The 27,077-nt window shown below is 34.1% G+C and overlaps 1 protein-coding gene across 1 annotated transcript in view; it reads right to left on the bottom strand.

Annotated features, from left to right (window-relative positions):
- Positions 1 to 3,747: 3,747 nt before the first annotated feature.
- The window catches only part of LOC123700824 (calcium uptake protein 3, mitochondrial), a 74,979-nt gene continuing 51,649 nt past the window's right edge, over positions 3,748 to 27,077 (bottom strand). The window contains exons 2-11 of the mRNA XM_045648168.1: positions 13,140 to 13,281; positions 12,225 to 12,335; positions 11,779 to 11,826; positions 11,447 to 11,529; positions 9,070 to 9,144; positions 7,720 to 7,854; positions 6,610 to 6,724; positions 5,826 to 6,053; positions 5,145 to 5,302; positions 3,748 to 3,901 (exon numbers count right to left, since the gene is read on the bottom strand). Coding sequence (XP_045504124.1) covers positions 3,830 to 3,901; positions 5,145 to 5,302; positions 5,826 to 6,053; positions 6,610 to 6,724; positions 7,720 to 7,854; positions 9,070 to 9,144; positions 11,447 to 11,529; positions 11,779 to 11,826; positions 12,225 to 12,335; positions 13,140 to 13,281 — 1,167 coding nt within the window. The 3' untranslated portion in view covers positions 3,748 to 3,829. The remainder of the gene's footprint in view (positions 3,902 to 5,144; positions 5,303 to 5,825; positions 6,054 to 6,609; positions 6,725 to 7,719; positions 7,855 to 9,069; positions 9,145 to 11,446; positions 11,530 to 11,778; positions 11,827 to 12,224; positions 12,336 to 13,139; positions 13,282 to 27,077) is intronic.

Genomic DNA, 27,077 nt, shown 5'->3' with positions numbered 1-27,077 from the left:
GGATGTAATCATTTTTTGAAAATTTAAGGTTCTGGACTTTTTATGTAAGAAATATACAGATTTACTTATTGATGTGTATGTGATGTGAGCATTCCTTGATAAACGATTAAGATTTCTTTAGATTAAGATTAAAGTTAGTAATGAAGAGATTTGGCCGAATAAAAAAAAAACAACACAATAATTTCAAACAATTTATTTCACAAAAGCTAATTAATAATCACAATATTTAATAAATAACAAATCACTTTTTATAAGTAGGAGAACGACTAGTTATATTTTACTATGATGGTTAAACCAGTCAATTTAACTAATACTGTAACTGCACACAACCAAACACATTTAAAATTATTTACTACCCGTTCGCTTCGAGTTGTCCGCCCCACCCTTCCCGCTTCACCGCACCGCACTCCTAGACAGACCCTGTTAGTGTTAGTACTTAGTACCGTCAGCAACGCTATCATGTGCGCCCGTCCGTCACTAATATCGCTCCCGTTGTTTTTGGTTATGTTATTTGATCGTTTTGTTAAGTTTGATTATTATTGCTAAGTTTTATATAGTTTTTTGCTGCTATTAGCGAGGAAATCGCTGTAGTAAGTAATTATACGAACTGTTTTTGTTATTTTATTTTTCGGAGTGTTATTATTTTTTTTGTCCACGGTACCAGTTGATGTGCCTGTGACGTCATTTTGTAACGGTCATCGACGGCCAACTCGAAGCGAACGGGTAGTATATAATATAGTGTATTGGAGTAGCTTCCAAACTTGTTTTTACTTCAGCTTTTCAGAAAATTTTAGGAATAACATAGGTATAGGTATAGATTTAAAGAGTTTATTATAATTTTATAACACAGATTAACACATATCTTGTAGAAACCATATTTTTAGCAGCACTCCAATACACTTTATTACGTTATACCACGTTATACATATTATACGTGAAAAATCAAAACATCACAAAAAATCTTTATAATTATAAAATCAAGTTATTTATTCACTTATACATACTAAGTAATGACTTGACAAGAAATGTGGCTTATAAAATTATTTATAGTTATTAAATACATTTTAGAAACTTGTAGTTAAATAAAATTACGAAAACATTTCACAAATTTTGACATTTTATTTTTTGTCTATGAATATTACTTTATCGTCGTTAGTACACCGACGCATTCACGAGCGGCAGCGAAACAACGAAAAATCTGTCAGTAGTATGGCAGGTTTTCGCATATGATATGTCTCACTCTAGCACATAGATAGATGAAATAGTTGCGTCCTTGTCAGTATTGTTTCGCAAGGAACTGCGAAATGGCCATTACACAGACGCATTGCGAAAAAGTTGCGAAAACATTGCTGTGTACTAACGTTCCGCAGATATTTCGCTACGCAGTAGTTTCGCAGAGATTCGCTGCCGCACGCGAATGCGTCGGTGTACTAACGGCGTACAAATTAAGTACACTTAGCGTTCTTACAGACGAACGGCAGAGGCTACTTCAGCCGTCGTCACATGTCGACGGCAGTCGTCGACGCGTCGGCGGCAACAGTTAATATGTCGACGGCTGCCGTCGACATATTGAAACGGATGCCATCAAACGTCAACTTGCATTTTGCCATCAACGCAAAACTGCAACGCACTGACATATTGACTGCTGCCACCGACGCGTCGACGACTGCCGTCGACATGTGACGACGACTGAAGTAGCCTCTGCCGTTCACAACTTGCCGTTCGTCTGTTTAAAATATCGCCAGCAATATAAAATTAATAGTTAAATTATTAAATAATCAACACATTACATGAAAACACAACACACAACACACAACTAAACACTTAAAAATCTCACTCAAAACAACCTTTGTTATAGAAAAATAAATACTAATGAAAACTCGTTATTTCATGACTATAGTATTATAGAGAGAAATGGTATTTAGCATACAAATATATAACAATATACTTAAAATATTTTTTGCGTATTTTGTATATTTATAAGAGAAATACAATAAATACCTACTTCAAAATTATCAAATGCTAATATTCCAAAGAGCAGTGGTGGCTCAGTGGTGAGACCTCGGACTTCGATTCGATAAGTCCGGGGTTCGAGACCAGGCGAGCGCGCAGGAAATAAATTGATTTTTCAATTAATCTGCGCATGTTGTAACATCACCACTGCTCGAACGGTGAAGGAAAACATCGTGAGGAAACCGACATGTCGAAGAATTAAAAAGTTCGACGACATGTGTCATCCGCCAACCCGCACTTGGCCAGCGTGGTGGATCATGGCCTGTACCCTCATAGGAGGCCCGTGTCCCAGCAGTGGGAACGTATATGGGCTGATGATGATGATGATGATGATGAATATTACAAAGAAAAATTGCTATATTATATTAACTGTAACTTTGATATTATAGTTATGATTTATTTAAAAAAAATCCTTTTCTCTTTAATCCAAAACTAACTACATTTAAAAAGAATTATTTCAAAAATAATTCGCGGCAATAAACTGAGATCTTTCTATGGCTATAATTTTATATGTCTTGCATAATTTTCTTTGGCAAGTTTAGGACCGAAAACTTATAAAAAAACAATAAATTATTAAGATGGTAGAAAAAATAAATAAATTAATACTTATGTCTAATGTGTATTCAATACACTTCGAGACTAATAGAGTAGTGTAAAATTAATAATTAAGGCAATTATTTAGCGTATTTAATATTTTTCTGAGCAAAACTTGGTATTAAATAGCGTAACGTAAAAAGTATAAAGTATATAAAAAAAATCACATGATTTTCTATACTTTTTAGTGTTAAATGTCATTATGACAGTTCACGCATATGTACACGCTTAGTTTAGTTTTTCTGTCAAATTTAATTAAGTTAACTGTATTTAGCATTAAATGCTTTAAAAAAAACTAAAATGCGCACGATTTTTGTTTCTTTGATTAAAATGAATGTTTTATATAAAATCAAATATAGTAAATTTGAATTTGAATTTATATTTTTTGGTTTTTATGGCATTCAAATGCTTTATAAATATAAATTTATAAAGAATAGAAAAAATTCGATCACGAGGCGGGACTCGAACCCGAATCCTTCGCGCCATTCCGGGGCGGATGCCTAACCAACTCAGCCACTCGTGACCCGCCTGAGCAATCGAATTTATTCTATTCTTTCAGTTTTATGTGTCTTAAGGGACACACCGCGCGCCATCTATTCACGTCACGAGTGGCTGAGTTGGTTAGGCATCCGCCCCGGAATGGCGCGAAGGATGCGGGTTCGAGTCCCGCTGAGTGATCGAATTTTTTCTATTCTTTATAAATTTAAATTTGAATTTATATATTAATGACATAAAAAAAAATATAAAAATAAATTATATTGATACGTATAACATATTATAATTTATATCCCTCTTTATGCTTATACAAAATGCAGTATATATTAATATAAAAAATGTAGTGGTACAATAATTTAGAGTAAGTAGAATATTTGTGCATAAATTAGTAGAGCATTTATGAAATCTCTAGGACAGAGAAAATAATGGAGTGGTCGATGGTAAAATAAACATTTAAAATGTTTTAATATAACATTTTCATTTGTATCAGTTACTTATAATTACAAAAGTAATTGTAAGTCATGAAAAACTAAGCTATAAAGTTTCCTCCAATAAATAATAGTAAAGTTAACATTATAAAAATTGATTTCAAATCTTTAAATTTTTGGCATTTTCTTAGACTTGTGTTCAAGAGCCTCACGTATCTGACCCTTATTCCAATACATACATCAAATCTTAACATCTGTCTACTCCATTATTTTCTCTGTTCCAAACAAAATATTGAGGTTTAAACGGCACTCTTCATTTCTTGTTTCACACAAGACTTGAACGCTTCCCAGCCTTCGTTCTTCGCGTATGACTGAAAATTAAAAATAATAAATCAATTCATATACTTATATTATAAAGCTGAAGAGTTTGTTTGTTTGTTTGAACGCGCTAATCTCGGGAACTACTGGTCCGATTTGAAAAATTTTTTCAGTGTTAGATAGCCCATTTATCGAGGAAGGCTATAGGCTATATATCATTACGCTAAGACCAACAGGAGCTAGTTAAATATAAGTACTTAAAATAACTAGAGAATCAAGCGTGAGATTGGATGAACAAATATGGATGGAATTTTAGTGAAGGTCATTCTGATCTAAAAAAATCTACATCTACATCCACATTATTTTAGATCAGAATTTCGAATATTCCAACTTAATAATACAATCGGTAGTCTAATTTGATGAAATTTGATAACTTACAATTTATAACAAAAATATCTTTAAGGCTGGTTGCAGAGCTTGACCGACCGTCAGTGCGTACCGTCGGTCCTGACGGTACGCATCAACAATGCGCATGACAATACGCGTGCGTATGGTCGGTCTAGCTATGAACGGTTATATGAATTTCCATACATATGACAAGCGCGACTGACGTACGCACTGACGGTCGGTCAAGCTCTGCAACCGGCCTTAATGTCAACCACAAGCAAAAATTTGAAAACAAAAAAAAAATACCTTTCAGAGCCGGGCGAGTGGCTAACACATTACATATTTGTAAAGTATTATTTAAAGCATTATTAGTAGTTAATATTTATGTAAACAATAGCTTTTCGCCCGCGGTTCCGCCCGCGTTTTCAAAGAAACACCCGCATAGTTCCCGTTCCCGTGGAATTTCCGGGATAAAACCTATCCTATGTGTTAATCCAAGTTACCCTCTATATGTGTGCTAAATTTCATTTTAATCGGTGCAGTTAAATTTGCGTGAAAGAGCAACAAACATACACATACACATCCATCCTCACAAACTTTCGCATTTATAATATTAGTAGGAAGTAGGATAGGATAATAATCCATACTGATATTATAAATGCAAAAGTAACTATCTGTCTGTCTGTTACTCAATCACGCCTAAACTACTGAACCAATTTTTATTAAATTTGGTATGGAGATATTTTGATACCTGAGAAAGGCTACTTTTTATCCCGGGAAAATGAAACAATCCCGTAAATCCCACGGGAATGGGAACTATGCGGGTTTTTTCTTTGACTCCGCGGGCGAAGCCGCGGTCGGAAACCTAGTATTAAACACTTCTGCTAGTACAAATATTTATATAAATACCTTAAACCCTCTATGCAGTCTGTCCTTCATAATAGCGATAAACTCCTTATAACTGAGCAGCCCATCGCCGTCCGCGTCAAAGATGGCGAACACTGTGCTCACGAGGTGCTCCGATTGAGATATACCGGTACATATCTTAACTGCACGGTGGAATTCATCTGGAAATAAACATTTAATTAAATTAAATCATATAAAAAATCCGCAAGAAATTTCTAGTTTCTAAACTTTTTGATGTTAATTCTATGCAAGTTAAAGCTATAGGTATGTATTGGTGTAAAAAAATCAAATTTTACGACTAAAATTATAGAAAAACTAGTGGTCCGCCCCGGCTTCGCCCGTGGTACATATTTCGCAATAAGAGGTAGCCTATGTCCTTTCTCGGGTATCAAAATATCTCTATACTAAATTTCATGCAAATTGGTTCAGTAGTTTAGGCGTGATTGAGTAACAGACAGACAGACAGACAGAGTTACTTTCGCATTTATAATATTAGTATGGAAGTATGGATTTGTTTCTAAATATTTATTTTTAAATGAAAAACAAACCAAGATACGAAATACTTGTATATGGCACAAAAAACTCCCAACTCAAAGTCGGTTTTATTTTTTACTTGAACTTTTTCCATACATTTCGATGAACTGGAAAAATCTAGAACCTTTTAGAGCATTCCCAAACACTCACCCTTCGATATCGGATGATCAGCGAGCGTATACATGCGCATAGCAATCGTAAAATCCTCCAAATTGTTCAAAAACTGGCAGAAAGTCTTGAACTCGTGGAAAGAGATTCCTCTTCCATACTTCACTCTATCTAAAAGTCGGTCTAAATACATGTCGTATTCATCTGTGTCTAGATACGTGTATCGTAGGAGGATCTTCGCAAAATCTACTTCGGAGATCGTTTCGTGGCCTGGAATTGGGATATTTTGCTTTTAGAATGATTATTTAAAGAAAAGTAGGTAGAAGGTAATCAGTTTGGTTTTGTAGAAATTGTGGTTTAAAGCAAGATATGGTTGACTTTGTATAGATAAGTGAAGTCCCATTTCCCCTAGTGGGGTATGGGGCAGATGCATTATCCATACATCTGTTTCACTGATCGATTTTCTTTAGGGATAAGTAGGTGATCAGCCTTCTGTGTCCTGCAAGACCGAGACATTTTTTTTTCTTCGTCTCCACCGGGGATCGAACCCAGGACCGGTTCTACGCTCACGTGTCAACCACTGTACCAAGGAGTCGGTCAAATTATAAAAAAAAAAAAAACTAAAATATACACTTCGCTACTGTATAGTAGATAAGTCTTATAAAATTGTGAGTACATGGTTGCAGAAAATCTAAAAAGTCGTTAACAGTTTTGCCAACACTGCTGGTTAATTCAAATAAGAAAAAATATTTTTTGTTTTATCAACAGAAGACACATAGCATGTTACTTATAGCTCAAGTACTGATACTTTTTTCTAGACACAAACCTTTAGAAAACTCATGGAATTCCAGCTCCAGTACTTCGGTCTGAAGGTTCTCCATGAACTGCCGGAAACCTTCGAACTTCAGGTCACTGTTGCCCTTTTTTCCGAAGAAATGTACCTGCGTTTATTGATAAAGATTCGTTAATATTATAAAAATATATGTAATGATGCTATCTACTAAAGCTTATATCAAAGAAATATTATTATAACTTGATTTTTGAAAGGAGTTTTTAGAACTTCTAAACAAAGTATAATACTGTATTATTTCATGTTGAAGATGTCGACGAACTATATAGCTAACATACTGAAATTGCAAAATTTGTTTATCTAATACCCCAGCCACACGACTCGACGATTGGTATGGGAAGTGACGAGGGAAGTAGGCAGGGACGTAGTGTGGCCACGTTTCTCGTCATGCCACTCGTCGTGCTCTTCGTCCTGCTCACTGCTCCCTATTTTGTCGGCTTTTGCGCGCGAGTCAAAGGACTGGCAATACGAGTGCGAAATGAAGAGCGTCGCGATTAATCGCGCGAGTAGAACAGTGTGTGGCCAGACGGCAATATCGAGGCGAGCGGCCGCGGCAAAGCGATGAGCAGGACGAGGAGCAGGACGAGGAGCAGGACGAGGAGCAGGACGAGGAGCAGGACGAGGAGCAGGACGAGGAGCAGGACGAGGAGCAGGACGAGGAGCAGGACGAGGAGCAGGACGAGGAGCAGGACGAGGAGCAGGACGAGGAGCAGGACGAGGAGCAGGACGAGGAGCAGGACGAGGAGCAGGACGAGGAGCAGGACGAGGAGCAGGACGAGGAGCAGGACGAGGAGCAGGACGAGGAGCAGGACGAGGAGCAGGACGAGGAGCAGGACGAGGAGCAGGACGAGGAGCAGGACGAGGAGCAGGACGAGGAGCAGGACGAGGAGCAGGACGAGTAGCAGTACGAGTAGCATAGTGTGGCTGGGGTATTAAACGTCGAACATTATCTAGTTTAACTGATTCGACATTAACAGTTCAATTAACTGAAGAAACTCCACAACACTCCACCAACGTTCAATTTATCAGAAAAACATGAGACATGATAAAATTATATCCATACGTCGTCTACAAAGTCTACATTACCTGCAGCATAGTATCCACATTGTGCCTCCTCTGAAGGCCCTGGTCATCATACGCGTCTGGCATTTCTTTTCCCCCAGGAACCTCTTCGGACATACCACGCTTGTCGCGCCACGCGAAACTGAATATCTTCTCCATCTAGAATATGTGCATCGTGTATAATATGGATTTATAACTTATTGTTAGTCGGTATTTTTTTATTAACCGACGTCAAAAAAAAGGAGGAGGTTATCAATTCGGCCGGTATTTTTTTTAACTGTAGATTTTAATGCATTTTTTTTAGGGTAGATAGAAGTTTAAAAAGGAAAATATTGTAATGTTTAGATATGGCTTACAGATTTGAATACATACCAAATAGGTGTTAAAAATAAAGTAATTGATCAGAAATAGATCGGCCTAGTTTTTTTTGTAATTTTCTGTTTTTATAAGCATATTGCATACAGTTAAAATATATATATGTACATTTCTTAGACACAAAATTATTTAAATACGTACCGATTAATATTAGTTGTTTAATGATCTTTGTAATGTAATTTTAGATGAAGCTTTGTTAAGTGTGTTATTTAATGCACCTTTACTTACATGTATGGAAATATGCTTTTGTTATCAGATGTAAAAAAAAAACTTATGAAAATATGTTAAGAAAGAATATTAGAGTATTATTTTTAAAGGTATTATGTAAATAGTAATAAATATCGAAGATAAAACTCAAACAAAATACGAGAATAAAATACACAGAGAAGTTAAAAAATAGAGAAAGAATGTTAAACAACCCATCACAGATAACTTACCAATATCTGTCATAATAAATATGTTACCTATAAAAAATAATGCACAAAATTCAGCTTCATTTTTTTTAAATATATTAAGTACATTAAAAAAAATTAAAACTTAAAAACATTGACTATATTGAAATTATTAATTAATTTCAATATAGTCAATGTTTTTAAGTTTTAATTTTTAAAAACATAGTAGGAAGTAAATGTACGGACAATAAACAACAATTTAACACTTATTTTCTACACTTACAACACTCCTAAAACTCACACTTAAAACTAAACCAATAACTTAATCTAAACATGATTAAAATACACCACAGACAATTAATTTGATTAATAACACCACCACAAATAAAGCTCGACATACACAGCAAGCGTATATGGCAACAATGCATAAATATTTTGAAGTGAAACTTCTTTAGGCGCGTTGAGAGTAAAATTTCAAGGTAGCGTCAATACCGTGACGTCATGGAAGTAAGGCGATGATTTTGGTATCTTTGAATCTTGCCAAAGAAGTTTCACTTCTGACACGTGTGCTCAGTACACACGCTCTTTTTTATATGGCAACACTTACAACTGACGGTTTAGGTTTGTCCTCGCCTTGATTGATCCGGTTCTTGAGCGAACTCGTCGAAACTAAGGAAAGCAGCTACGTAGGCACATATATAATATATTAATATACATATATAGTAGAGGGGTAGAATCAGAAATTTAAACTTAATTTTATATCGGAAATCCATTTAAAAACAAGCAAATTTCTTAAGAAGAGTGTTTAGAAAAACTTGCCAACAGAAAAATAATAATTTAACATAGAAGAAAGAGTCATTAAATAGCAACATATATAACAAGCGTATTTTATTTTCACTGGCAACATCATCATCTGTTAGACCAATGGCCGAATAAAGTAGGGTTGCCAGTTGCTAGATATTTTTTTAAACGAAGTTTTCGAAGCGTTGTAACACCTGTTAAGAGCAGTAAGTAATGCTGAAATTGTGGTGTTAGATACAATTTAAATTATCGTGGATCGACTTTTTTAATACCTTATATTAGTTGATGCTAATAGCTACAAAGATAAATCTCTATTCCAGAATTTTAAAGTTCAATCCATTGTTAAGACAAAAAGATTTTACGGTGGTTTATTGAAGAGGATTTCCCTTAAAGAATTTTAATAAAAACCTAAATATTTTAATATATTTTTTTAGTATCGAAAATTTAGTGCTTATGGAGTTCAAATTCCAAATAAGGCTCTGCTACGCCATTCTAATGTTTCTTCTAAATAACAGATAACATTACTGTTCACATTTTAGCAACAAATATGGTACAAAGAACAAAAAAGCGTTATGAGCGAAACGAACCGAACAAATAACCTCATTTCTCATATCAAAATGCCATAGAATAGGACAGTACAAATGCCTGAAACTTTACAATAATACAGTTCATACATAAGAATAACACACGACCTAAAAAAAGTACATGGCATTACGGGCACGTACACAATTCCCTAACATTTATTTATAAAATTACCCTCCACCAGAACAAAAACCGATCCACGACAATCACATATCGAACTCACAGCCCGCTCCGTGTGCTTGTCCAGATCTTTCCGCTCCTTTATTGAACCGCCGAGAAGACGCTGTATCTAATCATGCGAAATTAAATAAAAATAATACGAAGGTGTGACCCCCGCCTTAATGAGTGTTAAGGGTAGGGCTGTCAAGCGATGCATTTTAAAGTGAATAATTTTTGAACATTTTTTTGTTAAAAATTAAAATTTAAAACCTTTTTAAACTCAAACTCATTTTTTTTTATAAATGGTATTTTTACAAGCATGTATAGTATTTTTTTACTACCACCGATGTTGTTACTTTAAATATCGATGTAAAACCAAGTAAATTATGTCTTATGTATCCATTAAGTATTTTAATAGACGTACTTAGTTTACATTAAAATTATTCACTTTAATAATTATAGAAGATTGAAGAAAGACTCTTATAGTGTTCCCAAAGTACCTATGATTTCTGAGTAAGAGGAAGCTTTAAAAGGAAAAATGAATTTTTAGTTTAATAATATATATTTATTTATGTATTGTATCTCCATGTATATATAATTTATTATAAATAGTGTTGTGCACCATCGACCTCAATATATGACGTAATTCTCATGATCCTTGACCTAAGGTTGCATGGAAGAGATCGCTGTATTAGCGATAAGGCCGCCTTTTTGTACGTTTTTATTATCTTGTTACTGGTGCAAATAAAGTATTTATTCATTCATTCATTAATTTATAATATATACTTATATGTTATATAATAATGATTATAAGTCTGTCTTCACCTCCAAAACTAGGGATCATATCAAAATGCAAATAAGTGCTCACATATTGCTTGCAGTGCCACTAAGTTTATAAAAAATTAATTCTACATTATGATAGAAATAAAGGTTAAACAACTACTTATAACTAGGTGCAAATAAAATAAACTAAATTGGATACAAATACACAATGCTTTTAACCACCCATAATTATCAACTAGGTAATTCATCATCATCATCATCATCAGCCCATATGCGTTCCCACTGCTGGGACACGGGCCTCCTATGAGGGTACAGGCCATAATCCACCACGCTGGCCAAGTGCGTGTTGGCGGATGACACATGTCGTCGAACTTTTTAATTCTTCGACATGTCGGTTTCCTCACGATGTTTTCCTTCACCGTTCGAGCAGTGGTGATGTTACTACATGCGCAGATTAATTGATAAATCAATTTATTTCCTGCGCGCTCGCCTGGTCTCGAACCCCGGACTTATCGATTCGAAGTCCGAGGTCTCACCACTGAGCCACCACTGCTCGATATAAAAACCCAATTAATATCTGATTGATTTACCTATAATAAACTTTATACGACAAATAAAAAAAATCTAGCTACAAAAACATTAAATACAAAATGACTTACGACTAGGAATTCGTTTTTATCAACACGCTGGTTACCATCAGTGTCGAACATGTTGAATGCTATTTGGAAACCGGACGCTGGCTCTGAAAAAAAAAATAGAAAAAGAAAATAAAAGCAATCATGAATATATTATTTATTATTTGTACGTGCAATATTCAGTTCTTCATTTCTTAAGCTTGATAAAACAAGGCAAAAAAAAAATAGAAAGAAATAGAAATATTCCAATATTTTTTTTGGGTGTGTTATTCAAATGTGAGATGTCAGTAATCATGTAACTATTTAAAATTCCATTTTAAATTAAACTAGCTAATAAAATATAAAAAAAAACTTACTTGTTAGAATCGACAACAGGAACAAGTACTCAGTGTACGATATTATTCCTGAAAAATTGAAATAAAAATAATAATCATGTCAGATTTAGCAACAATAGCGGCATCATTCCATGGATTATCATCTTCTATCTATAAAAATGAACCCCACTTTCCCTTGGTCACGGCATCACGAATGAACGGCTGGACCGATTACGATAATTCTTATTTTGATGTGTTAGTTATTGCCAGGAGAAGCATCTCATTAAAGAAAAACTCAAGAAATTTGAGCTAAAAAATTATGGAAAACGCGAAAACATAACTGCCATATACACTTCAAGGGTTTGATTATTTGCGAGAAGACAGGAGTCAGGACAACATCTGTCGGGTCAGCTGGTCTTCTATAAAGTCTTTGATACTAAACATTTCAAAATAACTATCAATTTTCACATACTAGCATACAACCATACCTCTGTCCCTCATGTTTCTGAACATCTGCGAGCTGCCCTTTTTCAGCGGCGGCGTTTGATCTCGCAGCTGCTCGATCTCCTTACTAGTGAGCACGCGACGTTTCAGACGAGCTGTGGAAATACACGCTTGTAACTTAATTACCCAATCAAATAGACAATTCTGTGAACGCCTTAATATGGACAAAATACTGGGAAGGTGCTTATTGGCCAGCTCCTTACAGATGAGTGACATAATGGTACAGTGGAATTGCATTTCAGAAAGGTGCTTTCGTTGCAGTTGTTTGTCATAAGTTTTGGCGCTCGTTTTTGCTCAGATATAAATTGTAGGCGTTTGAAATGGTGCTTTAGCAACTTATATAACTACTAGCTTACCGCCCGCGGCTTCGCCCGCTTTGTCTAAAACCTAATAAATTATATACTAAAACCTTCCTCTTGAATCACTCTATCTATAAAAAAAACCGCATCAAAATCCATTGCGTAGTTTTAAAGATTTAAGCATACAAAGGGACATAGGGACAGAGAAAGCGACTTTGTTTTATACTATGTAGTGAAGTTTTCAAGAAGTATATTGACAAGTATATAAAAAGTTTTTTTTATCTATGTAGTTGTTAAATTGAAAAAAATCTATTTAACTGAATTATTATTACTTTATTTATAAGCAGAGCTATTCAACCAACTTAATTGCCAATTCTTGACCCCAAATTCAGCTGCATTTTATAAGGTCACACTTGTAGGACAACCGTTCTTCATTACTAACTTCAACCAATCTTCATTACTAACAGTTCCATTATCTTACGGTATTATTAACATGAATTCTACTTGAACCAAATTTAACGACATCTACAACCTATAACTATATATAATAACACCTATTTATTATGTTTCCTATACATATATCTATAATTAGCAACTCACGGCGCGGCTCCTGCTCCACCACCGACTCGAGGAAGTCCTGCGGCGTCATATACAGCTGCCCGCCGTGCTCCACGCTCGCGAACTTGATGAAGCGCCTCTCGCGTGACGTCAGCTTCACGGATCTCGCTAGCTCGTCCGGTTGCTGAAACATAATATGGGTTTATTTACCCAACTGACCAAAACTCATCTGCGAAAGTCTGCTCAAAGGGAATATTTTTGCAACAACTTTAATGTCGCTATAGAAGTAAATGATTAACTGATGCATAAATCAATAGTTCTTTGTCGTCCCTATAGTTACAAACTTACAAACCAAAGATACCTATCTGCAATTTCAAATTAAAAATAAAGTGGGATCTGCACCATCATTGAAAGCTCCTAATATCCTGCTCGACCTACGACTATTAAAAGGCAGACGTCTTACCAGAACCACCCTTTCTATTATTTGACATCGCCAACATTTTAAAAGTAGACCAGTTAGTATTCATCATTAATGGTTAGGTGATAAGCATTCTACGCAATCTACACAATCAGAGTAAAGACACCAATTCCCTTAATAACTAGAATCTGCCCCAAATGGCAGGCACAAAACAAGGCTACAGTCGATAGTGTATCCACTCGCAGTCTAATTAATAACACGTTCAAACCCGGAAGGCGTCTCGACATTGTAATTACAATATCCACAGCTAATCTATATACGGTTCAGCTATTGATTAAAATTAAACATCCCATAGTCTAAGATCCGTATAAGAAATGTTGCATTGCAATTTTGATGTTATTGGTTTTATAGGGCTGAATCGTAATTACATCACCTTTAAACCCTTATAATTTTTACAGTAAAACATGTCCTATTTTCGTTGCTATTGTCGTTAAAGGTTTCGTAAACTCCTGGGCAGGATTTCACGATGCACAGCGTTGGCCCAACAAATAATTGTCGATGTTTGCCGCCATTACGGCGATTTAGGCCCTCTCCATTGTCGCAATAGTTTTTTCTCGCCCAACGCTGCCTATTGTGAAGAGGACCTATATACAAATCGGTGGTTCATTCGAAACGCCTTGAGGTGTTGAGCTTTAGAGCATGATATTATATCGGACAGAATTACTAAGGCTATAGGTTAATTATACATCATTTTGTTTACAATAAAGGAAAAAGATCCGACCCATCAAATTTCGGTTTCAACGTCAAACAAATACCCTTTTTAAGCTTAGATTAAGCCATATATTATAATAGTTTAAGACATTATATTAATTAAACAAACAAAGATTATTCGTTCCTACACTATGATTATCGATGTTATGTTTCGCAACTCGTGATATGTTAATTACTACTGTCAGAAATAGGAACCACGCTTCGAACTAGCCTGTTGTTTGATTTAGGTGATTTTTAAACATTTTTTGTGAAATACTGCAATACTGAGAAGGATTAAGGAAACGATGAGCAATAATTTAATAGGGACGATTAATTTTGTAGGATTGTATAAAATCTTTTTAATATAAGCCGCCAGTATTGAAATGTAGACGGTCAAATTCGGCTTAGTAGTAGATAAAGGAAATCAAGATGCCAGCAAATATAAACGGTTAAGCGAAAAAATAATGCAGTGTTGATAATTGAGAAATACAGCATAGAATAAAAATTTTAGTTTTCTGATAGCGAACGCTTTTTCTAGAGGAAGTTTCGCACGGGCTGTTTTCAGTTGTAAATTATTTCAAATAACAGATAACTACGTTAAAGTATGTGCCACCAGTATTCAAATAACCAGGAGCCATCATTTTCTGTTATAGGTAAGGTTATAGGACTTTCTTCTATTAGGTACACAAATTCATTTGATTCATTGAGCAGAGAAAATGGTAATAATTTTGTGGTATTATAATTCATCAGATTCTTATTGTTATCTATGCTTTTTCTTTCTTTCTTTTAAAAACATTATCCCTTCATCCAACTATAACATCGCTATGAACTTTCTAAATCATCTAAACCACACATCGTCGTAAAAGACAAAAGATACAAATAGCTGGCTTCCACCAAGCTATTCTCTCTCTACTTCCGAATATTATTTCGGTGACGGAACGCGGAAAACACATCACGTATCTCGTTTCTTTGTAAACTGAATCCAACGTGTGTTGTTCACAATGGGTATAAATGAGACTTTCTATTTTTTAATTTACTTGTTAGGTTTATTTTGTTTTTATTAGTTTAGTTTTAGGGTACGTCGATGAACTGTGTTGGTTTTTCAGATGGAAATTATAGCTTAGTAATTTATTAGTGAGCACTAAAATAGTCATCTCTTACAAGAACAACTTAAAGAAGAATTTAAATTAATTTGATAAAAATTATATTTGACAGTTTTTAACCACATAGACATAGAGCCCTTCGTAAATGTAACAAGAATACATATATAATCCTATCAGTTTATAATAATAAAATATATGGAATGAGTGTCAATAAATTTTACAAACATAAGAACTTTTACCCTGCTTACATTAAATAATTTACATACTATATCTTGTAGTACAAGATAGATACACTCATATCTCGTATACTACCATTACAATTAATCAACGCAAAACATAATTACACTGCAAAACGTACAAACAAGGCAATTTATCCCAACAATTAGTAGATAACATCGCTCTATCAATCTAAAAAGACGTTAAAAACTACCCGCTACAGTAAATCACGCAAAACACCGTTTAAACGGCGTTCAGTTACAAACGTACAGACATACAGATAAATAACATCCCTTGGGGTTGACGATAAATTAACGGGGAAAGAATAAATCTTTTTAATTAGTCGTGCTTGACATAAAACTGTGAATCTTCGCGCTTGTTGTTTATTTATGATAATAGTTTTAATAAATTAAACATTTTTTTTATCAGTCGTGGTTGTTCCACTCACTCCACTGCAGTTTGCAAGGATGTTTGTCATTTTTTAACGCATAATAGATAATATTATGATGAGTGTTGATATATTATGACGTATTTAATAAAATATAGGTTACAAGTGATCACTATGTACTATAAATATTGATTACTAGCTGTGCTCCGCGGTTTTACCCGCAGTGCTCCGCTCCTGTTGGTCTTAGCTCGATAATATATAGCCCATAGCCTTTCTAGATACCTAAATGGGCTATCCAACACCGAAATAATTTTTCAAATCGGACCAGTAATTCCTGAGATTAGCGCGTTCAAACAAACAAACAAACTCTTAAGCTTTATAATGTTAGTAGAGTATAGATTATAAGATCTAATCAAATATAATCTAACTTTCACAATAGCTATTTACAACGTTTGAAATTAAACAATTTTCTCACATCCATGACTTATGGTAATGTCCATCGTGGTCCATTCGTTACAATCCCTCGACGTTTATTCACCTGTTTATTGCTACCGGTATTCATAATTATTGATTTATCAAATAATATGGAAAATTATTAGGTAAATATCCTTCTTTGGAGTAGGGATATAGGTTTCACTAAGGATAGTTAGCCGAGAAATTAGGTTACATTAGATATAATGTATCCTGACATTCATCATTTTTTTGCGATCTGTATAATATATAGGAAAGTATTTCAAATCGCCATTTTGAATTTTCTCACAAGCGAATACTCAAACACTCTCACGCATAGGGATGACTACAATGAGGTATATAAAAGTATATACCTCGTACAACCGGCAACAATTGTGAGCTAAACATGCTTGATTGATCTCCAATATGATACCTTTTGACGGCCCATTAATATTTCATAGGACTAGGAGCCGATACCGATTATAGAACTAATTAAAATTGCACACATCTTTGAGTTCAGCGTATAAAAATATGTACTTATACAAACTGATCTCCGACCAATGAAAAGTAAAAAAAAAATCCCCAAACCTTGATTTACTGACCAAATTTTTATATTATTAAGTAGTCTTTAAAAATACAAATTAATAATATCAATGATTATAAGAAAATTTTATCCAACGATTAAATCAAGGAATCATCTAATCTATACATATAATAAATCTGTAGAAGGGTCAATTCTGTACATTGAAAATATTGAAAAAATAAATAGCAGGGGGTGTTTCTGGATCGATACCAAACTCAAATATGTGATTAAAAAAATTTTAGTCTGTCTGTCTGTCTGTATGTTCAGGCATCACGTGAAAAGTAATGGTTCGATTTCGATGAAACTTGGTATAATTATACCTTATTATCCTGGGCATAAAATAGGATACTTTTTATCCCGGAAAAATACGTAGAAAAAAATAAATCTTAATTTTTCCGCGCGGACGGAGTCGCGGGCGGAAGCTAGTATCTAATATATATTATAAAGGCGAAAGTTTGTATGGATGTATGGATGTTTGTTACTCTTTCACTTAAAAACTACTGAACCGATTACAATGAAATTTAGCACACTTATAGAGGGTAACTTGGATTAACACATAGGATAGTTTTTATCCCGGAAATCCCACGGGAACGGGAACTATGCGGGTTTTCCTTTGCAAACGCAGGCGAAGCCGCGGGCGAAAATCTAGTCTGTTCTAAGGCACTACATATTAGACCAAGGTGTAAGGTACAATGTCTACAAGTAAATTTCCTATATTTATTGCTACAAGTTTTAAATATATTATTAATTTAGTGCCAACATAATATGAAAGTCTCCCAGCTCCTAGAAGACATATTAATCGAGTATAAAATATTGACTAACTAATGAAAGCTTACCATAAATATTACGGCAACTATGGAGTTTCTTGCCGGTTCTTCTCCATAGCTATACTGCTTTCCGAATCGGTGGTAAATGTTAAACATATGACGTTTCAAAAGTGCTTCTCGAAGAAGTGTAATTGAATAAATAAATGTTTGAGTTTGAGTTTGAAATGCAAGTTTTGGATAGCTAGTGGGTATAAATCATACTTATAGTATAAGTAGTTCGTAATTATCATAGACCTGCGGTTTGAACTGCTGACAAAACTACTGTTTAGGTACTACGGTTAACATGCGCCAATCAATTTTCAACTATTTTATTATTGGCAATTTGCTAAATTAAAACCTATTGTTGTCATCTTATTAACATGTACAAATAAAATAAAAAAAAATGTGTGCGTGTACTAGTGTACATACGTAAGAAGTGAAACTTCTTTATGACCTTATTTTTCAAAGAATAATTTACTACTTAGATGCAACTTTACAGAAATACGAAATCACGCGTGGTAGGGATAAGAAAAAGATGGCGCGTATCGGAAAAATGTCACGCGTAACGAAAAAATGTTACACTAAACTTCTTTCCAACCCCGATAAAGAAGTTTCACTTCAATAAATTAAGAGTAGATTTTGGAAAGGCAAGGAGCTTATGTTTGACTCTGGCTCTTCAACTATTTTCATTTTCAATTTCGATTAAAACGATGCCATGGTTTAGCGTAATAGCGCAATGGTCAGATAGACAGATAGATATTCGCATTTACAATATTAGTACAGATCTGCAAAAGAAGAAGCTACTTCAACCTCCAATTTAACACCTACATTTCTGCATTATCAAAGCCACCGCAATCAATCTCGTCTAACACTTTTAAATATTAACCGGCAATTACATTTAATTCGAAACTAAGACCATTAAGGTGCATTACTTTTACGAAATACCACCCGACGTGGGCTCTATATCAATCCGAGTGTCCACCATTAAGAATGCACTTAAACTTGATATCCCTTATTTAATTTATCGTGTATTACTTACTGATTGATGCATGTTATTATGAGACGCCGTACGTTATGGTGCAGCGTCACCTGTGTTACTACGCGTAATGAGGTAGGTATATATGGATGTAAAGGATGTAGATGTCCTATCATTCACTTGTTTGTGGCATTGGTTTTCTACATTGAAATAAAGAATGAAAGAATCATTTATTTTGCCAAAGGCCTAAAACATACAAAAAAAGACGTGTGGCACTCGGGGACTGCCGCGGTAAAGCTATTGCTTAACATGCCTTCAAGCCACACCGCCGTGCCTGTCGGAGTGGGGAGCGTGAGGTTTTTTCGTTACGGAATTTCTAGATTCGGTCCCCGCGCTCAAGGCCCGCGATAGAAGCTATGCAATAGCTTAAAAAATGTTTGGAAGCCCTTTGGCAAAAAGGGGACCCACCACAACAACTCAGTATTTTGCTGTGCCTTCAACAACACAGCACTGATTTTCAGTGGCCTCCATGGTTTGATGCACAGCTTCAGATCCAGATTTGATTATTTTGTTAAACGCTATTAAAGTTTTTTGAACGGATGTGTTCATTTAATTTGTATTTTAAAAGGATCTGCATATACTCCAGGCCAATATTTTCCTTATTTAAGGAATCTAAATCTATATTTACTATTTCTTATTTCAAAAGAACACGAAGCAGACAGTGCATGAGATCGAACTTCTCAAACTTCTAACTTCAACTTTATATTCGCAAAAACCACCATTTTTAACAGTATGAATAAATAAATAAATAAATAATTTATTTCACTCAAAACATTTTACAAATTAGAGCGACCCAGGCTCCTAAGATAGTAAGAACTGTTTTTCAGGAGCCTGTGTCTTCCATTTACAGTTACACGACACGAAAAAAATCAGAGACAAATTAAATAAATTCAAAAATAAATTAAGAATTTACATGCAATTAAAACTATGAAAAAATCAATAACAAATAAGTACAAACAGCAAAACAAAAAACAAAATGTGTCTAGGTAACTCATTACAAATAAAGCAAGTCCAAAAAAAAATTCGAAATTATATCAGCACATAAATAAATTCATCAAAAATTAAATAGGTTAGTAATTATAAAATAAATTGAGAAACAGATATTAAATCAGCAAAAAATCAAAATTAAATCGAAACAATGCAACACTATTATAAGTTGTTACAATCAACATAACAATAAAATGTAAGTTAGTAGTAAGTTATTATAGCTAAATACATATTACAAATTACAATCAATTAAAATAACAATTAAAAGGTAAAATTAAGATTCACGATAAGTATATTAAAATGTAAAAATCAAGAAATGGAAATTAATATTTTAATAATTAAAATTAAAAAGAGAAAAAAAAAAACAAAATCAATAAGTCCAAAACCATTATCAATACTAGTTATATTAAAGTGAATAAGTTTATGTGAGTGTGCGTGTGTGCATGCGTGCGTGTTATGTGGGTGCGTGTGTGTGTGTGTGTGTGTGTGTGTTTGTGTTTGTGTAATGCATGTATTAATTAATCCATTTAAGGAATTTATAATAGATTTTCAGTGTCATTGTAGTCAAGACTAGATAACCAATTCAAAATTCTAGCCTTAATTTGGTAATTATTTAGAGCAGTAATATTATAAAACTTATTCATTTTATTGTACAGTTTTGGAGCAATATATTTATAGTGCCTGTGTCCAAATTTGGATTTAGTCCACGGAACTGGAACAGCAACTCTTCTATTTTTGTTATACTCATTGCTGTTATTAAGTCTATGATAACGCCGAATACATTGATACACAAATAGTTTTCGGACACTTAAAATCTTCACTTTAGAGTATAACATGGTAGTTGGGTGGTCGAATGGTAACTTGAAAGCTACTTTTAAAAGAGCACGCTGTGACCTTTCAATTTCTAAGAGATAGGTTTTTGCTGCTCCTCCCCACGATGTAATACAGTAGCTTATGAGGCATTCCCCAAGTGCTTTATATATTAGAGTTATTAAGTCATTGCTTGCAAAATTTCTAAGTGTTTTAAATACGTATATTAATCTTCTGATCCGCGTTGAGACATTTCTAATTTGCGGAATCCAGTTAAGCTTATCATCAATTATAATGCCAAGATATGAATAATCAATATCGAAAACAAAATACGAGTGTCGCATAAATAGATACTCGATCGTGTATTGTACATCACGGTTTTAACTTTGTTTGTAATTCGAGCGCGTGTGGGGCGAGCTATAAATTGTAAACTCCCCATTGTAGGGCCGTGACGTATGGTAGGGGTAATGATGTATAGACGATAGTTATACTAGCTGCGCTCCGCGGTTTTATCCGCGTTGCTCCGCTCCTGTTGGTCTTAGCGAGATGATATATCCTCGATGAATGGGCTATCTAACACTGAAATAATTTTTCAAATCGGAGCAGTATTTCCCGAGATTAGCGCGTTCAAACAAACAAACTCTTCAGCTTTATAATATTCAGTATAGATGTGACTGTTAGGCTGGATCAAATATGAGTGTGATGAATCCAGACCTTCAAGGGAACTAGATTTTACATATATATAGATTTTTCATTTATAACAATGCTTCTGGCTTTTATCAACGTTGTATATGAACGAAGTTTTCCTCAAAAATCAGTTAACATTTTGGTCTAAGAAAGAGTCTTTACTAACACTTATGGTATCCGTTTTATGCAGTAGTTTTGGCCTAATTTCATTGTATGTACTTACAAAACTTACATAACAAAAGTCAAAGTCACAACACACAATGTACAAAAACAATTCTATCGAGATGATACATTCCACTAGAATTTGGCAAGCCAAATACACTGGCATATGATCATCATACGATTAGCATGCTGCATGACTACTATCATCAGGTGACGAAGTAAAACAATAATGTTCTGGAGCGTATACGATACTTCTCTCTTTACCGAATGTTTCATAGTGCGGTCATGGTAGATGGCACGTTCCATACTATTTATCAGCACATATAATAACATGAACTGTAATAATACTATTACTAAATAATAGAACAACTATAGAGTTTCTTGCCGATTCTTCTCCATAGAATAGATACCTGCTTTCCGAATCGGTGGTAATTTTTAGAAATATGTTATGACAATTCAAAAGTGCTTCTAGAAGTCTTATTAAATAAATAAATGTTTGAGTTTGAGTTTAAGTACTAAGAAATAATAATACTATTGATAGTAATACATCGATGTAGCTGGACATAACTGGACACATGGTGTAGACGAAGCTTTCATCTTAAAATGTTGACACAAATAAAAACAAAGTAAAGTTGACACAACATTGTAAAAGTCCACCAAATGTAAATATGCAAGAGACCTCATTTTCATAACATATTACATTTTTTTTACATACATATTGGGAATAAAAATTATATTTGTATGTGTGATTTGCATCAGATAAAAGCGGTACAGAGAGAGCGATTGCGATCAGCTCATACTAAATACTTTGCCAAATATTTATCCAGTAATACATTTCACAAATATTATAAAAAAGTATGTATTTGGCTTACATTATAACTTAGCTCTAAAAAAGAATTATTACCAAATGCCAATCCGTTTTCCGAAAACAAGGTATTTATTTTAACCATCCATTACATTATATCAGTAACTACATACATCACTACATAGGTACATAGTATAAAACTAAGTCGATTTCTCTGTCCCTATGTCCCCTATGTATGCTTAAATCTTTAAAAGTACGCAACGGATTTTGATGCGGTTTTTTAATTTATAAATAGAGTGATTCATGATTATAGTTTAGTATTATAATTCATTATGTTTTAGACAAAGCGGGCAAAGCCGCGGGTGGAAAGCTAGTATTCTAATAAAACATACAGAATATTCACGAGTTCATTAATCATGTTACTTACACCATTGTAATATCAGACAGCACGTACCAAACATCATAAAACAATTAAAAATATCACATTATACACAACACACAAAATATACTAAAATTCGAAACGCCACAAATCTCGGTCAGTCTGCGCCCGCGCACTCAATAATATATGGTTTTTGTTTTACACGCCGCTTGTCACTCCGTCTGTATGTAGCGTTTTGTCATTGTAATTGGTGTTTGAATTTATTGCTATTTCTTAATACGAGAGAATGTTTGATATGATGTTCGAGTGAAGATACTTGAGGATTTGGTGGAGAGATTTTATCTAGTAATAGTATCCTAGTCGCTGTTGCAATAGATGGACATAATGTTTTTGTTTGTATGTAGTTGATAGAAGTAGAATAAACATTGCTGTGGAATGAAGATTATCAGACACTAACGATAACCATTATTAAGGACGTATATCACGTATCCTCTATGTGCTATCCCAAATATTGTACAAATTGTGCTCTGTACTGATGTTTATTAAGACCTTCCACAATCCAAATTACCCGAATCCATTTTAATATTTTGCAACCTATATTATACTACAACCCTTGATGCAAATAGCACACCTTCGCGTACCAAACAACATTTAACATTGAGCTAAAAGATCAGCTTTAAGAACCAAATACCTCAATACGGTACCTTTCTCACACCAGATCTTAAAAATCTTCCTACAACAGTAGAATATAACGGACGTGTTGACACATATTCGGGCCGACAGTACTACCTCGTAAATAATCGTAATTAGATGCAAAATATATAAATAACGCTCCGAGCTGGTTCCTTATCGTACAATTGCTGGTAAATAACTGTGAGACTCTGTGGCTGTTACGTAAATACTACGGGAAAGTTTCTTTTGAAAGGCATCTGTGTTTTGAGGAAGAGTACCTAAAATTATAAAGTTTGTAAGGTTTCATTACTGAGAGGGATAAATTCTGCGTCTGAAGTCAATTGGACAAATTTGAAACAAAAATTTTGTAAAGTATAATTCTAGACGACTTTTCAGTTCAACAATGCAGCCGTGCATTGTATTCACAAAAGTTTGGTAAAGTAATTTTCAGTTCTGATCCAAACACTTTTCAATTACCACTAAGTATGGTACGGTATAAATAACGTACAGATTTTTTATCTAGTGTTTAATCTTGGGATCTTTTATATGAAATACATCGTTAACTAATTCTTATTGAAGAGTATTTAAATCAGTCAACGAACACCCAAATCGATTAATTTCAGCCTATTCAAGATATCTCTAACTCTCTAACTATATTGAAAATATAACCTGCTGTCCATTCGAATATTCTACAACATAAGTTAGTTTGTCAGTGAAACCGTGTTCAGATTTACAAATTTGCATGAATATAATTCACTGTATTTCTGGTCTATGGATTTTGTAATCTTGAGTCAAATTGGGAGTGAAAGTCTGTATGCCAATATCTGAGAAGAAAACAATTTTTATAGCTGGAAGTTTTCGTTGATGATTTCTTTTATAGCAGAGCAAGCAAAGAGGTCATCTGATGTTATGTGGTCACCACCGCCCATAAGCACATAATTAGTTACTTTATATATTATAATATGGCTTAACTAAAACGTAATAATATCATGGTTAAGTATTTTTGGTCGATGTATAACGTCATTTATTTATCATCAATGTAATTATTGAGCTATCAGTACTTGAATTACTGCCCAAAATTAAGTTTGTACGAAGTTGTCTTATTTTCTTGTACAAAATATTGTTTTGACAATCATGTCACATCTTAACACTACAAATCTACCAATCAAATCCATCGATAAGTTAATTTAAATCAAATGCAATAAATCCAGCCATCCCTAATTGCATTTCAAATGAATCATCTTCATCACGTCTCGTTATCTCATCGTTTAAGATAATGAATCATTTGATCCATCAGCTGATAAGATTCTGTTATCAGCTGCTCAATATTCAACTGAGGTATCGTACATTGGGGCTATTATGGGCTGATGGCGACAGTTAATCTCATGATTGGCTAGAATAGTATGATTTGTGAGTATTAAAACTGTGTTAAAGAGTTGTTTAATTAGGAGATAAAGAAGACTGAACGGAAACTGCTCAAAAAAGGAACAAAACAGAAAACTTCTAACATAAGTAAATCATTTATTGAAATCAATGCATATTTCTGTAAACATGTAAAAACTAAACGAATTATGTAATATAAATTAAATGGTTATACATATTCATTTATCTATAACATTTTCAATGTATCTATCGAAAATACATTTAAAGATTTATAAATTTCGTTCTTACTGTCGTATGCACGAACAACATAAGTACTTAAAGCTTTAAATTCAACAATAACTACGAACGCCTACAATACGCATAAACAAACAGTACTGAATAAATTTGAGATACAAATACATTCCATCAAAGTCAAATACATTGATGAAATCCATTTAATCCTTTAGAAAGCCAAGTGAACCAGTGCTAACTAGCAGATAAGATGGAGTGCTAATCGCAACATTTGAAACCTAACGCCTTGTGGTGATAGATTATGCAGGCCAGTCGGTTAATAGACGATGTAGGCTGAGTGTGAACGTGAATTTATCCTACTAGTCCTACTAATATTGTAAGTGCGAAGTCTCAACGGAGCATGATTTTAAAAGAGCAACAATGGAGTTTCTTGCCGGTTCTTCTCCATAGATACTGCTTTCCGAATCGGTGGTAATTGTTAAAAATATGTATTGACGATTCGAAAGTGCTTCTAAAATACGTCTAATTGAATAAATAAATGTTTGAGTTTGAGTTTGAGCGGTTTTAGGATATGATTTTTGTGTCTGGATAAAGAGGCTAGAGAGTGACAAACTGGCTACGTTTTACTGCGGTGGCACATCTCACTTCATGGCAATTTGATCAAAGTAAATGTTTATTAATACCCATATGTATGGATAGACAAAGATATTTTAAGGATATTCAATTTCATGGAGAAGTTATAGTAACACTTGATGTCATGATATATTATGATGGTCAGGCGATAAAAGAAAAAAATGAAGTATCATGTCCCTTTGTATGATATGCGTTAATATGCACATGTGTTAAGCTGATACATAGTTTTTCTTAACAGTTTATGTGATATCATGATATGATTTCTGAGTTTCTATGTGTTGTTTTTGGCTGTCTTTAGTTTTTTTTACCTATAAGCTGTGTTGCGGTTAATTGGACAATAAAGCTAGATTTATACAAATCAGCAAATAATGCATAATTTATAAACGAAACCTTTCATCACAACCACGTCGTCTAAAAGCTTAAGCGTTGGCTGAAAATTGAAATTGTGATAAATCTTACGAAATATTCACAACTCAACAAATGGATACATTTTTATAGGTTTGTCTGAAAATTGAATCTAATCTAAAAATATCTTTGGACTTCACCTAATGTCAGATTTTTAAATTTCACTATTTGGTTAAAAACATCTTTTATTATCCACCAGTTAATTAAAGCAAGATATCCTAACATATCATATACCATTTCAATAAAATAGTATGTATTTTATTTTCATAGATAAATATAATTATCACAAAACCTATTTAAACATTACCATATATCTATTCGTAACAATCACAATTACACCATAAACTACCCATTATACAAAAGTACCCATACATTTGTATCAGCCCATTTCCTACATGCGTATTACCTACCCGATAACTAACAAGGTTCTAACCATTATTATTATAAAACACTTATACCAAATACAGCGTATCAAATACTATTTAATAGTGTCTCCCACACCGTGATTAATGTTACAATCTGCGCAGCAACCGCCCTGTGATCTAACACTAACATTTACAAGGTCTTGGTTAAAGCTTCAGCACTAGGCTCTAAGGCTGTGGTCATTAATGGAGCGATTTGATAAGCTGAAGCGGAAAAACATATTATGCTAAAGAGAAGATTCAGAGAGGCGCTATGAGATAAAGATTTATTGTACTACGCGCTCACATACTGTCAAACAGAGCGCCAGCGTTGCGTACTGCTAGCGCTCTTCGTGACGGTACGTGACTATCACCGTATGACACATATTGGCGACATAGCGCGACGTCAGCTTAGCTCTGACGCACGCTAAGTACGCGTTCTTCCTGCCAAAGCCTGTGTTGCGTGTTGCATTAAAAATTGTTAAGCGGAAGCGGGTAAACATGTGATAAAATATCACGTTCAAGGCACTAACTAATCGATCTTATATTGCGCTAAATGCACTATGATCTAACACCAACATTTACAAGGTCTCGGTTAACGTTTCAGCACTAGGCTGTAAGGTAGTGATCACGTAAGGGGCGTTTTGCGATATTTTTATATTATGCGGATGTATG

The sequence above is a fragment of the Colias croceus genome, chromosome 20 (assembly GCF_905220415.1).
Source record: "Colias croceus chromosome 20, ilColCroc2.1".
Lineage (NCBI taxonomy): Eukaryota > Metazoa > Arthropoda > Insecta > Lepidoptera > Pieridae > Colias > Colias croceus.
Note: the sequence above shows the minus strand (reverse complement) of the source record. Positions and strands in the feature narration are given on the sequence as shown.